This window comes from Meleagris gallopavo, chromosome 1 (genome assembly GCF_000146605.3).
Source record: "Meleagris gallopavo isolate NT-WF06-2002-E0010 breed Aviagen turkey brand Nicholas breeding stock chromosome 1, Turkey_5.1, whole genome shotgun sequence".
Lineage (NCBI taxonomy): Eukaryota > Metazoa > Chordata > Aves > Galliformes > Phasianidae > Meleagris > Meleagris gallopavo.
Genome location: NC_015011.2, coordinates 32,611,890 through 32,625,517, shown reverse-complemented (window position 1 = coordinate 32,625,517; position 13,628 = coordinate 32,611,890). Strand labels below are relative to the sequence as shown.

The 13,628-nt window shown below is 40.3% G+C and overlaps 1 protein-coding gene across 2 annotated transcripts in view; it reads left to right on the top strand.

Annotated features, from left to right (window-relative positions):
* Positions 1-13,628, top strand: part of PPM1H (protein phosphatase, Mg2+/Mn2+ dependent 1H) — a 72,283-nt gene that overhangs the window by 20,605 nt on the left and 38,050 nt on the right. For both annotated transcript variants that reach the window (XM_031553490.1, XM_031553494.1), the window contains exon 4: positions 12,818-12,902. In XM_031553490.1, the coding sequence (XP_031409350.1) occupies positions 12,818-12,902 (85 nt within the window). The remainder of the gene's footprint in view (positions 1-12,817; positions 12,903-13,628) is intronic.

The window sequence follows — 13,628 nt, the reverse complement described above, 5'->3', positions numbered from 1 at the left end:
GAGGCTTTGAATATTCATTAAACCCATCCAAAACATTTTTTTTTTTTAGAAAAAGAGAAAAAGAAGAAAGACACTGGCAAGACTGGGTAATCTTTGAACTAAGGCTAAAGTTCTACTCGTTCCTCAGTTCCCTATAGGTAACAGAGTCACTTCAGATCGAGTTTGATTTTCCGCTTTCCAAATGGACCTCATGGAAGCCTTAATCATACTGAGAGAATTCTCTGAATTTCCAAAATCTTTCATTTTCACATGGGCTTGCTTATAGATTTTCCAAGCTGAATAATATATTTTTAAGAGAAGCTTTAAAGTGCAGAAGTCTGGTTGATCTGAGTCTCTCTCTCACTGCTTCTCATGTTTCAGGACAGGGGTAAGAGGGGAGCCTACAGTTACTGTGAACCATCCAAGTTGCTTCTCATTCCTAAAATGACATTTTAGGACTAGAAAAGCAGCTCTGAGCTTGTCTGCCTACTTCCAGGGTGCACAGTGCATTGTTGTATTTTAAGGGCCAAGTCACGTCGCCAAGAAGTTCCTTATTTGTGCTAGTGGAAAAATATGTGCATTTTTACTGTCTCATGCCTTGCATTGTCAACTTTTTGTTTGTACAGATACAAATGAGAATACTGAGAAATATAAAGAGGAACTATTAAACAAAATGTTTATATGTTTTTAGGAGAAGAGTGGGGTTTGTTTTTTTTTTCCAAATATGCGTCTCATGTTTGTTGCTTTTGGAAGTAGATGCCAAAACCCTCAGTACTTCAGTGGAGTTCTGGTTTCCTTGAATTCACCAACTCACTTATGCTTCTTCTGTCCTCAGTCTCCTACCTTCTCCACCCTCATGCTAGAATAAATTTCTAAAAAATAACTGCAGTTAACTAATCTATGAGAGTTTTCATGCTGCAGCTTCAGTAATTGAACATTTTGAGTTTACACAATCCTTATTTGTATAGCCTCTGCCCAAAAGAAGGCTTAGGCTTTGAAGTTACCTGGAATTAGAAACAACGGAAGCTTACAGAGGTGGGTTTTGAACAACTACTGCTGTCAAAGGACCAAGGTACATACAACAAACTGTTACTGTCACAATGAGACTAAGGAAGCTGCAAGTGTGAGACTTGAATAATAATGTGCTATGTGGTGCCAGCTATACCTCAGACTTATGCCTGTGGTATTCAGTTTAACCACTAAAGCTTCTCAAATCTAATCATTTCATGCCACGTACCCTGGCACTGTTGTATAGCAGCTGTCCTTTTGTAGTTGATGTGTAATTACATCATGAAAAGACTTTAATTACCATATTACTAAATTACCAGCCAGCAATCCTTTCAGGTTCAGCCCTAGCTCACTTCTGTAGGGACTATTAGGCTTCTTCAAGCTGAACACTTTTGGTTGGTGTAAAAAGGAGAAAAATTGTGCTAATTGTACGTTTTGTTATGAACTATTATTGAGCTTGATGTTATGGCATCACTAATGTCAATGATACAATTAAACTTATGCTAACGATGCAATCGCATTTCTGTAATAATTATACGTTAACTGCACATGATACCAGAATCCTACTAAAAATTAGGTAATGTCTTCAGAGGCTGATAGAAACAACTTGGAGGAAGCCGATTGCATTTTCTAATGGCTTGCTAATCATTCTTGGGATCTGCCATAAATATACCTACTTGTAGAGTCCAAATTTATGTCTGCATATTGACCAAAGCTTTTAAACGTCACCCTCTCTCTTGCCACCTCTCAGTGGTTAGCATTGTCTGTGCAAGGTTGTTTAGGTAGGGACTGTAGTGGGCTATCTGATACACGGCATTTATATTTTGCCTACCAATTTGATATATACACCATGGTTACTACACTGTGGTAGACACTCTGAATATCTGGGGTTTCTTTGGTCTTTTCGTTGTTGGTTGATTGGTTCATTTTTTTTAATAAGGAATGGTAAATCTTCTCTGCTGGTTCTTTTAAACAGTATTGTTCAGTTTTATATTGCTAAAGTGACTTTTACTTCTAAATTGTCATAACACGCCTTGTTAATCTCAGTTCTTCCAGTTTTATGTTCTTTATTAGTATGTTGTTTTATAGCTAGTGATGAAGCAGTAGTAAAACAAGAACTTAAAATGTTTTTACTGATTACTGCCCATTACTGTATAGCCTCATGCAACATAACATTTACCCAATATCACTCCAATGACTCTAATGTGGTATGATCATATTAACTGTCTTTGGCACAAGCGTTCTTCTGGCTCTCATGTTGTCTGGATGAGGAGCTGCTCAGCAACTGCAGGCACTGCCATTTTGTGCTGTGTTTGGAGCCATTTGGGTTAGCAGTGGTTTTTTTTCATTATTAAGATGCAGAACATCACAAGATGATTTGATTTGCCATAGACCCTGAAATACTTGCTAAATCTTCAAATGGGTTCTTGGACTTTTTGATTTATTGACAGAAGATGGCATCAGAGAAGAGAGCCTAATGTTTTGGAAGGTTCACAATCTTGGAGAGTCACTGGATTTTTTAATTTGCTTCATCAGCTTTTTTTTTTTTTTCAATGTATATCATTTTTTTCATGCCTGTTTTTGCCCCCATGTGCTTCCGTTTTCAGGGCATATTCACCCTCTGCTTGAAGGTATATCCTCCTGTCCAGAACAGACTCCTTTTTGCAAGTGTAGAATTCATGCTAAAGTATTTGGGATTGTTAAGTGATAGGGGGCTCTCTAAGTGGATGTTTTTGTGGCAGTTTCACATGGGTGCAGGTTAAGCAACGTCACTGGAGTTCAATTGTCCATATCTGTGTACAACACTGATTTCTTTTAGTCTAATATAATAGTGCATTGAAAATTGAATTCTGCTTTGTCTACTGTTTCCATTCTGTCTGGATTGGCAGCCTGTGTTGAATTTCACTTATATACTTGCTCTGTGTCATAGTGCTAGTTAACTGCTTATCTCATAAGTAGTTCTTTTTGTAGAGACTAAAATTTGGGAAATCACGTACTACTATGAAGCAAATGAGAGAGGCATGGAAACAGCACTATATTTGCTGACTGGCACTGTAGTTGAAATAGAATTTTTGAGAAATCAGAATTGAAGATTCTGACTCATTTTTGTGGTTTGTGGTATCTGACCTCTTCCTCAAAGCAGTCCAACAGGGCGATTTTAGCCAGAAGCCCAAACACTGTATGGGTGGAAACCAAGCAATGCTCTAGTGTATTACAATTATAGAGTTGGTTTGTTTCGGTCTTTGTTTTACAATATTTTTTAAGAAACTTTAATTTTCTAATTTTTCTTAACTATTTTCTAATCTATATTGTGTGGGATTTTTGTTTGCTTGTTTGGGTTGGGGTTTTTTGTTCCTTTTTTTTAAAGTGGTCTGGTTATGCTCTTTTGTCTCCTTAAATCTGTATCTGCATAAACAACAATAATTATGTTTTGTACTTAGTGGTCTCTGGAGGAAAGACTAACTCAGTTACTAAGCTGCTTCAAACTGCAGCATTTGGAGAAGCATTCTTACTCCTGTCTCCCCCTAAAGATGAGAGAAGAGGAACTGTAGATCAGCCATGCACATGGCACTTTCAGCCACACAATCCATGGTGATCCTTCCCTGTCTTCTGAAAATTCTTCTTGCCCTAAATCCTCAAATAATGCCTCCCCAGAGGCAAGAATGACACTTACAAACTGTATTTTGGCCAAGCTATGTGCACATCCTTTTTTTTTTTCAGATGGCTATTAATTCCTCATCACTCAAAGCCAAAAAAAATGCGTAGACTTTCCAGGTCTGTGCTTGCTCTGCTCAGGAGACTGTGAAGTGAAGAGAGACCAAGTGAGTCTCCCACATACATTCTTCTTCAGCAATTGCAGTTTGGTAGGTGGAGAAGTCTGATTCTGCTGCCTAGCAGAAAATGCTGCAAAAGAGCGTGGTGTCTTAGTCAGACTCAGAAGATACGGCCAAGTCCTGTTTCTTTGCTTGCCCAGCTTCTCTTCCTTGGAAGCCTTCCCACACAGGGCCTGCTGAAGGCACTTCTACTTCCCTTCTACCGCCTGGACTCCTTCCAGGGAGAAGTTAAGAGCACAGAATTCACAGAAGTAGCAGCTACCTCAAATCACCTTGCAGAATTTTGTATCGAGTGAAGCTTTTGGAGGCATTTTGGGAAACACTTTATCAAAGGTGTGGAGAAAAGGTGGTGAATCAGAAATAAGTTATTGCGCTCAAAGAGCATGCTTTCTAACATTTCTAGTGAATGATGAGTTCTGAAGCACTGGCACTTCATATCCTGCACTGACTTGGCAAAAGTGATTAATTTGGCAGTCAGTGTTCATAGACTTTTGAAGACACGCAAGCCCTGCCTCTTCTCCAAACTCTTGTTTTTTCTGGAAGAGAGTATGCTTTTGCAATGTCTGTGACAATCTAGCATGTGTTAAAACCATTGTAAACAGTTTGAACATGTGATGTGTTCAGTTAAGTCTTCAGTCTCAACCACACGATATCTTCTACCAATGAAGTCTTCACATTTCAGATAATGAGGAAGGACAGGAATTTTGCTGTTTGAATACTCCTAGCAAATTAGAAAGCCACAGTTCATTGCTATTAGATTCTAGGAGTGATGGATCCTATTAAACTTAATTCTCATAGAGTTTTTCAGCCTTTTGAGGGGTAGAAAGACACCATGACAACTAACCAACCCAGACGAAAAAAATTGGTTGCAACCACTGTGAGTAAAATTTTCCCTGTTGCTTTCTTTTACTGGTGAACATAAGTGCTAATCAAGGAAAAAAATCCTGCTGTAATAACATCCCCACATGTATGTTGCATGTTTTACCTGTAGAGCTCGTAATATATGAGACAAGATGAGTAAAGGATGCTAAAGCATAATTTTAACCACTGGTACTGATACATAAAGAGCCTGTTATCTTGAATACAGGCAGCCTGTGATATAAGCAAGTATACCAGAATCCAGATGATCCAATGTACTGCACTGAGCTCGGTTTTGAACTCTTTAATCTGTGCCTTTTTAGTCAACCAGGGAGCATAGTGGACTCTTTCTTCCTTCCAGTGTTACAGGTCAGTGCCAAGGCATGCCAAGCAGGCTGTGACCTTCCATCTCTAGCTGCCTTCCACACTGTGGGAGGGGAACCAAAGGGAGCACCCCAGGCTCGCCTTGGTCTCATGAAATCCTAAGTATTGAAGGGTTCTGGTGCTGAGCTGAGAAAGCAGAAAAGCTGAAATCCAAGTAGATGTAATGCCTTAGGGACTAAAATCATTCTGACATCCTCAATGGTAAATCAGTGAAGAGCAGAGAAAAATATCTGCAGTTCTTCGACCTTCTGTGGTTAGCCATACCCCAGCCGTATTACTGACACAGTAAGCACTGGCTTGCACAGTGATGCCTTCATCCCTAAGCCCAGGTTTAGTTGCCATAGTAACTCGTCCTGGAGATGAATGCGATATCCTGGACAGCAGAGAAACAGACTTTGATTCCAGAGATAATGGTCCCAAGGCACAGAGCTGGTCACAAAGATGTGACTGTGCTGCTTTGTTCATCTTTCTGGCATGACCCAAATAATGGGTGGCGTGTTGTTCAGCCATGTTGCAGAAATGTAGTGATGTATCATCATTGCAACCTTGGACTTAGTGGTTTTCAAGGGAAGAATACACTGAAATCATAATGAATGGAATGAATCCCATGAGGGCAGCAAATCTCCAGTAAGCAGGCTGGAACCATTGGCAGACAGTTTTTGTGTTCCTGCAGTATCTGCTCAATGCAAACTGGCTTGTAATGGCTTCCTAGCTGCTGGCTAGGAAGACCAGTGTATTCAGGTGTAAAGCAATGGGAAAGTACATACGATTCCTTACACAGTGTTTTAGTTTAGTTGATAGGCTTTTGAGTTCATATACTGGTACTGGAGTAGGAAATGCTACATGTTGAAGCATGTGTAAGTAAAGATACAAAGGCACCGAACATGTGGATATTTCAGTAGTGAGTTACTTTCCTGATAAAACACAGGCAAAAAACAATCACATATAGGTAGCTAAGACCATCACGTATCCTGTGTAATTAGGCCTAAAGTGAAACACTATTAGTAATGCTGACTGTTAATAATTAGGCAACTGTTAATAATAGCAACTCCATACTTAGGCTGGCTCAGAGAAGCAATCCATGTGAGGACAACCTTAAGTAGTGCAGGGAATCTCCTGGGAATGGAGCTGCACCACAGCAAAGTGGAGCCCCTGGGCTCAGAAATCACTGGGCAATGTCTTCTCCAGATATCTCCTCTGTGAACAACCTGCAAGCTTAGTGTTGTATTCAGTTTAAAACCAGGGAGCGAGTAGTGATACAGAAACAACTGAAGCAGTTTAATGACAGCACTGATGGTGGCCTAATGCCTCTCACTATTGGATGCAGTATATGGGGCAGAAGGAGGCTGCCAGCTGCAGAGGATGCCTCTGACTGCTGTGCTGCTCACTAAGTTAGTTGAATACACAGGATAGAACGTAAGATCTGTTTAAAAAATTCAGATTTTCATTGTTCTTGGTGGCAGTAAGGAAGATTCTGACTGATTCAGCTAATATAAATGAGAAATAAGCACTTCCGTGTGATCTATGAATGTTATTTTGCTTTGAGAAATAGCTTCTCTCTGTCCATTTGTGATCATTTATTAAAAATAATGTGATGATTTAGTAAAACTGGACCACTAAAATATTGGCTTTAAAGGGTATTTATTTTGCTTAGAGGTCTTCTCCACAGGCATCACTAAATAAGCAGTAGAAATGTAAATATGAATGACTGGGTTAACTGGAAATGTCATAAAGCCCTGGAGTGTGCTACAGGAGCAGCTGGTGTGCTCCTGAAAGACCACTCTCAGGGTTTCTTGCAGGAACTAAATTTTATAACTCCATCCTATGTGCCTTGCAAAGTCATGGGGAGATGCCTATAGCCCCACAGGAGCCATGCAACACGACTGGCTCAATACTGGTGCAAGGAAATGAAAAAAAGCCCTTGGATGCTTTGGCTGCTACCTCTGAAAGCCCAAAATCAGTGCTGTCCTGTCACATAGCTGTGTCAAGGAGTTGTACTCCAAAGATGGCCAGCTTGGCTGCTTGGAAGGCAAAGGCAGCCTGCAGAAGGCCTCCCCAAAAGCTTGAGAGTGTTCCTTGTTATTCCTGCAGGACCAGACTGAGTTGTCACGGGGGGGGTGCATTCTGTTAACATTGGCTATGCTCAGCTGAATGAAAAATGCTCCACTACTTAGAATAGTTCAATTGGAAGGCACCTACAAAGATCATCAAGTCAAACGGTGTTGCCACTTCAGGGCTAACTGAAAGTGAAAGCATATCAGTGAGGGACTTATCCAAATGCCTTTTGCATGCTGAGAGGCATTGGACATTGACCACCTCTGCAAGATGCCTGTTCCAGAGTTTAACCACCCTCATGGTAGGAAATTTTTCCAAATGTCCAGTCTGAATGCACTTTTTGTGGACAGCCTGATGTTTATACTGAGTAATGCCAATAAAGCAGGGTGGCAGTACTCTTGAGTGGCAGTAGATGGAAAATGAGGGCAGAGGCCCTTTTTATTGGCTCTACGCCTTCTCCATTTTGTTGCTTGTTTTCTTGGTTGAGATGCAAAGTAGGAGCCAGACATTTATGAGTCTTCTCATGAGTATTACAGGTGGTAGGCAGATGTGTGTTTTGCCATGGGTGTTGCTGAGGGTTGCTGCTTTCACCTCCAGTTTTTATGGTGATGGATATGTCATCACTGGGACCTGTTTTAATGCCAGCTAAACACTACGTAATGGTTTGTTTTACTATCCCCAGTCTGACTTAATTCATAAAATTAAGGAAACCACTTAAAGGCTTTTCACTATAGTTCCGTGATTATTGCCAATGCAGTGAGGTGTTTGTTCATCTGGTTTCTAAAGAAACATTGAGAAATGTGTCTGCATGGGATTAAGAAGAGTAATCCAGTTAGCAATAAGTGAAACCAAGATGCCAGGGCTGAATGTATTAAAACTCATCAGTAATCATAATGGTTGATCATAATGGTTAAGTTCCAGAGGAACTTCATTTACTTAATTTACATGGTTAATTTACAGATAAGGTGAACATTATTTTGAATCTTCTTATTTCATTTCATAGCAATTAAGAAAACGTAAATAAATGGAACTTTGGTGGTTTTAAAATCACCAGGCATTAGCACTGTGCTTCCTTGGCTTCTTTAAATATATGCATTTAGTTATCATAGTAAACAAGTACTCATCTAGACCAATTCCATATTTCTAGGATTTACTTTTTTTTCCTCTCAGTTACTTTGTGACACACCTAATTAAAATATACTGTTTGGTTCCTCTTTTGAATGTAATAAAACCCTGCCTTATTCTTTCTGTCAGTTTAATCCCTCTTTCTTTTCCATTGACACATTTCTAATTCCTCTTCAGACAGGCCAGACACTGCTGCTTCATCTGTACCAAATCCACAACGCTTAACACCTTTTGACAAAATGGATACATCCTCCCTGTGGCTTGGAATTGATATATGCTGTCAAAAAGGGTTTTCCGAATGGTCTCTCTTTGTCACCTTTACCAGATTTTTATTCTCTGTTGTAGGAATGTGCAGTTTAATGTTGCGTTTCAAATCATTTTTGGCTGGAAAAGTGTGTAATGGAATCAGGGTGTCCCCTGAATACTCCTAACAGTAGGAGATGCCTCCTTGTTTTGAGCACCAGAATCCCAATAGACCCTTCACAGCAGTGAAATTACACTTTTGACCTTGTTCACTAAAGTGTTTCTTTCTCTGTATGGTTAAATGAGAGTAACTAACAATAGCTTCCTCTGAAATGTATGAATTTCCCTCTGTTTGTTTCTCTTAAGAAACTCAGAAAGGATGCTGTGCGATTCTCTGCTGATTGTGTTCTCTAACAAAAAAAAGAAAGAGAAAAAGAAGAAAAGCGGCCTCACTCCTTCAGGGACGGGTGGCTGTTTTATCCATATTAAAAATGCAAAGTAATTGATGTATTGATATTTTCCCTAGGCCACTGTGTTGTTGCTACATCTGGAGTGTGAGAGCACCACTGCAACACACAGACAGATTTTTACCCTTTAGTTGCTTCATTTACCACATATTTTAAGAGGGGATATTTACTAAAGCACTAGATATTGTTTTAAAGTATCAAATATTAATATAGAAAACAAGCAAATACTGTTCTAGGTGAATGCTGAAATACTTAAAAGATCACTTCATTGTACACCACGGTCTGTGAAGTTATATCAATCTAAAAGATAGATGCAGTATTTTATGCAGATTTGCATGCAGCCTTTTAAGCTCATGTTTCTTTTCATTTGTGTGTGACTTGGCGGATGTAGCCTGCTGCAGGCTGCGCTGTGACTGTCAGCCCCATCTCACACGCTGAAACATCAATGCATCAGTTGCTCCACATATGGTTATTCAGAGCAGGAATTTGCTAAATCAGAAAATCCTCAAAGTGAGGTGGCCAGAAAAGAGAAATTCAGATTTTGTTTTGTCCGCTTTAGATTACTTTGGCTGTGTTTTGGGGATATTTTTCAATGAATTCCTGTTTCCTGTGAATATTCACAAGCGCCACACTGGTGAATATACTTTGTTTTGTGCAGGTGTGCACGTGTCTGTGAAATGCAAGTGCAGCCCTGCATTTTGTGTGGGTGGAGACCCTGCACTGGATGACTGAGTAACTAGATTCAAAAGAGGGGAGGGGACATAGTGAAATTCTTGTTTTCAGAAGGACTCAAAAAGTACATGACTTAAGCCTTCTGGGCATGGGTGCCATTATGAACAGGGTTTTTGCTCACCCTGATATGGTGCTACATGGAGAAGGCATCAGAGCAGCACAGCTTGGAGGGCAGCACACCCAAGGCTGTAGATCTATGACTCCAGACCTTCTCTCCTGCAAAAAACAAACAAACAAACAACAACAACTAAAAAACAAAACAAAAAAAAAGCAACCAACTTTTGTGCTTTTTTTATTACTTCTTCACTGCTGATGTAAACTAGTGATTGGTGTGGCTCTGAAGTAACCTTGTCATCAAAAAATATTTTGTTGGTTGTTGACATACTTGTACCATACCAACATGAATCATCCAGCTTCCTTTGGCAGGCTTGCCCTGTGGCTGTGCTGTAATGTGTTTCACCACTGTGATTGAAATTAAAATGTCACCATTAAACATGGCAGTCAGATGCTCCCTGAGCACTGCATCTCTCCAAGTTCTCTGGCTTCCTATGTAGCTATTTCTGACAGTTTAATAAGGTGGCTTTATTCTGGTATAAAATAATACGTTTGTACTTCCACGATGTGCAGGGAGTTAAATGCTTTCAGAGCACTATTTCATTACATGCATACATCTTTCATGCGTGGCAGAAGCAACAACGCTCACGTAACGTGGTGTTGCTTGTTAGTCCATTAGGAAGTGTAAAGTTAAAATGAATTGTCCTGCCAAACTGCACAGAGTGGCTGCCGGAAAGCAGCTGCTGGGCTGTTCCCTGCACCAGGCTCTCTTGGTGGGAGCAAGTAGTGGTGCAGGGCTCTGGAGACTGCTCCATGGGAAAAGCCTTCAGACTGTGCTTGACAGCTTCGCTGTTCCAGCTCTGCCATTGCTAGGTCACTGAAAGGGCAGTTCAGTCTCTGAGTCCAACTAGGGATTGATATGGTACCTCTTAAATCACAAAAACCCCACCGAGTGCGGCAGCTCCTGGGCCGGGCTTTCATGCCTGGCTTCTCTAGTGAGACTGCCAACAAATATGTCCGTTTTTGTCATACATACAGTCAGAAATATCCCTTACTGTCGTAAAACTACTAAGCAGTTGGCGTGCAAAGCTAACGAAACTGCTAACAGGATAACGAGCCCAGCAGAGATGAATTCATACCGCTGACCTGTATGTGTACATCTACATCCCTCCCGTTGCTAATATCTAGAGCTGTTTAACTCCTCAGATCAAATCATTTCACTCTTATGAACAGATGTAACTTTTGGGTTGAATCAAGTCTAACTGCTGAAAACGTTAATGAAAAACATAAAAGTGAGGCTCTGTTTAATCAGCTATTAACATCACTGCCTTGTTTTCTCCCCACCCCCGCAAAGGTTTTCTTGTGCTGGGTTGTTCTTCTCATCCCAGGTGGCTGCAATTTCTAGTGAAAATAAGTTGAGCCATGAAAGGTTGACCCACTTGCCTCTGAATTGCTTTTTATATGATGTTAGTCCCTCAGGGCCCAATTCTACCCACAGAAGTGAGAATGATAGCTATCAACGTATATAGTAAGTATGTCAGTGTACACAAAGAAAAAGATGAACCCCAGACTTCGGTGGTCTTTAAAATACAGATTTCTCATGAAATGGTTATTAAATAGGAAGCAAAGGATGATTAAAAAATTAGCTTGACACACTAAGCAGTTAAATCAATTCCACTTCTTCTAGTGCTGCTCGGACCTGAACCTGTTTCTTCTTTACCACGTGAATCTCAGAAATGCGAGCAGTTCCTTTCCTTTGCAGTAATGCTCCTTCTATTTGCATACTAGCGATATTAGATGATCATTCAGAGACTGTGTTAGTCTAATATTATCTCCTGAACACTTGGGCAATTAAATAGTGCCACTGAGTTTGCAAAGCTGGTTTGTGTCAGGGCTGCATTTTGACTTTAGAGCTTAAGTTTTCAATGTTTGTATGCCTACCATAATTCTTGGATGCACTGTAGTGCCATCAGAATGCCTGGCATAAAAGCAATACCAGCAAACTGATCAAATTATCAAGAGAAGTAAACTCGTGTGTAAATGAGAATAGAAGACCACAGAAAGGAAATAAGAAAAAACATGTAGAAACTGGAATTCAAGTGCCAGTTACTTGCTTTATCTATGCTGAATTCTATGCAGATTCATGAGGAGAGGTAGTTTGGTATGCTGCTATTACCCAAACAGTGAACTAATCAACTGATGGTTGAGAAACAGCTCCAAATCAGTATTAAGATCTCTGGGATGTTCATCCAGCTGTTCGAAAGCACCAGGCATTACTATGCTTACAAAGCTGTGCAAATAATAAAGTAATATCATTTTGTGAGTGAATACATGACCAATAAATGCAGTAGGAACACTGTATAAATTTTACCCCTCTTAACTGTGTTTCATGCAGGGAAATTACACCAGAGAAGGCTCAGACCATATTTTGCAGGCAACGGAGCAGTTTAAGAGGCAACAGACAGGTGTTGGAAAACATTTCTTCTCTGCCATTTGCAGAAGTGCATGTGAAATCTCTCTACTGATCTATAGTCATTCCATTACCTGTCTGCCTCTGGCAGGTAGCTAGTTGAATTTGTGTTAAACAGGATTTTCTTTGCCATTTCCATTTGCTGTTGGAAAAGAAATGTTCTGACATGACATATGACCAATCAATAATTGGAAAGAGCTTGCTTTAGTCATTTGAAGCCAGTAGTATAGACAGTGTCAGCCCCAGCTGGGATTAAAACCTGCAAAGAGTAGTTCTGCAATCGCTGATTCTGCAGCATCTCCTCTGGGTGTCTACATTTCACTAATAAGGATGCCCAGCAGACATCAGCTGAAATAACACTTGCCTTTGTTGCTTGGATGTTTTTGTGTGCTCTGAAATGAATTTGGCATATACAAATATACTTTGTTATCCAGCCTAAAGGATGCACAGCAGGAATTGTTATCCTGTCTGTTGATAACTTCAGTAGGAAAGAAATTGCTTTATTTTACTATGACTCCAAAGAGAATAAGTGTCTGACAGTAGCCCCTGGTTTTCTGGGTGTTTTTACATTTTTCCCCTCTACTAACAATGCTTTATTACTCCTGCAGGGCTATAATCATCCGAAACGGTGAAGTCATTCCAATGTCTTCAGAATTCACTCCAGAGACCGAACGCCAGAGACTTCAGTATCTGGTAAGAGACTGGAGAACCAAATCAGGCGCTGCTGCTGATGAGCATTGCCCAGGAATGTCAGAGTTTCAGGCCCACATTGTTGAGTTACTGTGGCTCAGTAGAGGACCACATGCCTGCTGAACACCAATGACTGATTGTGCATGTATATATGTGTTCTAGCCATCAGCAAAAGTGCAGAAAAGCCTGACAATGCAAATACTGATGAAAGGAGTCTTACCTTATTTGTAGAAGCCTTCTGTACCTTGTTCAGCTGCTGACCTTCGGCAGCTTATTGGTGCTGGATAACGAGAGCTCAGACACACAGTTAACAAGCCACAGAGGTATTTCAGTACATCCCAGTGTTTACTTTGTGATAGTATAAAGTACATAAGAGTGCTCTTTGCACACATGTGAACAATATTGTTGGGTTTTATTCATTTGCTGTAATAGTATGCTAGTTGAGCTAGCTTGGGGAAAAGATGTCCATCTTAGAGGTGATCTGAGTGAGTGTTAGTAGCTGCAGCGTAGGGTAGGTGAAGAAAGGCTTATTTGCTGTAGCAACAGCCATGCAGCTGTGACAGTATAACTACCCAGGAAGATGAAGGATGCTTTATACATCGAGTCATGTTGGCCAATAAGCTGCCTAAGAAACGTAAATGCATGATATAATTTTTTATGCAAATGATCATGTTGTTTTTTTCGAGTTTTTTGCTGATTTTCAGATCAGTTGGTTGGAGTTCATTGGCT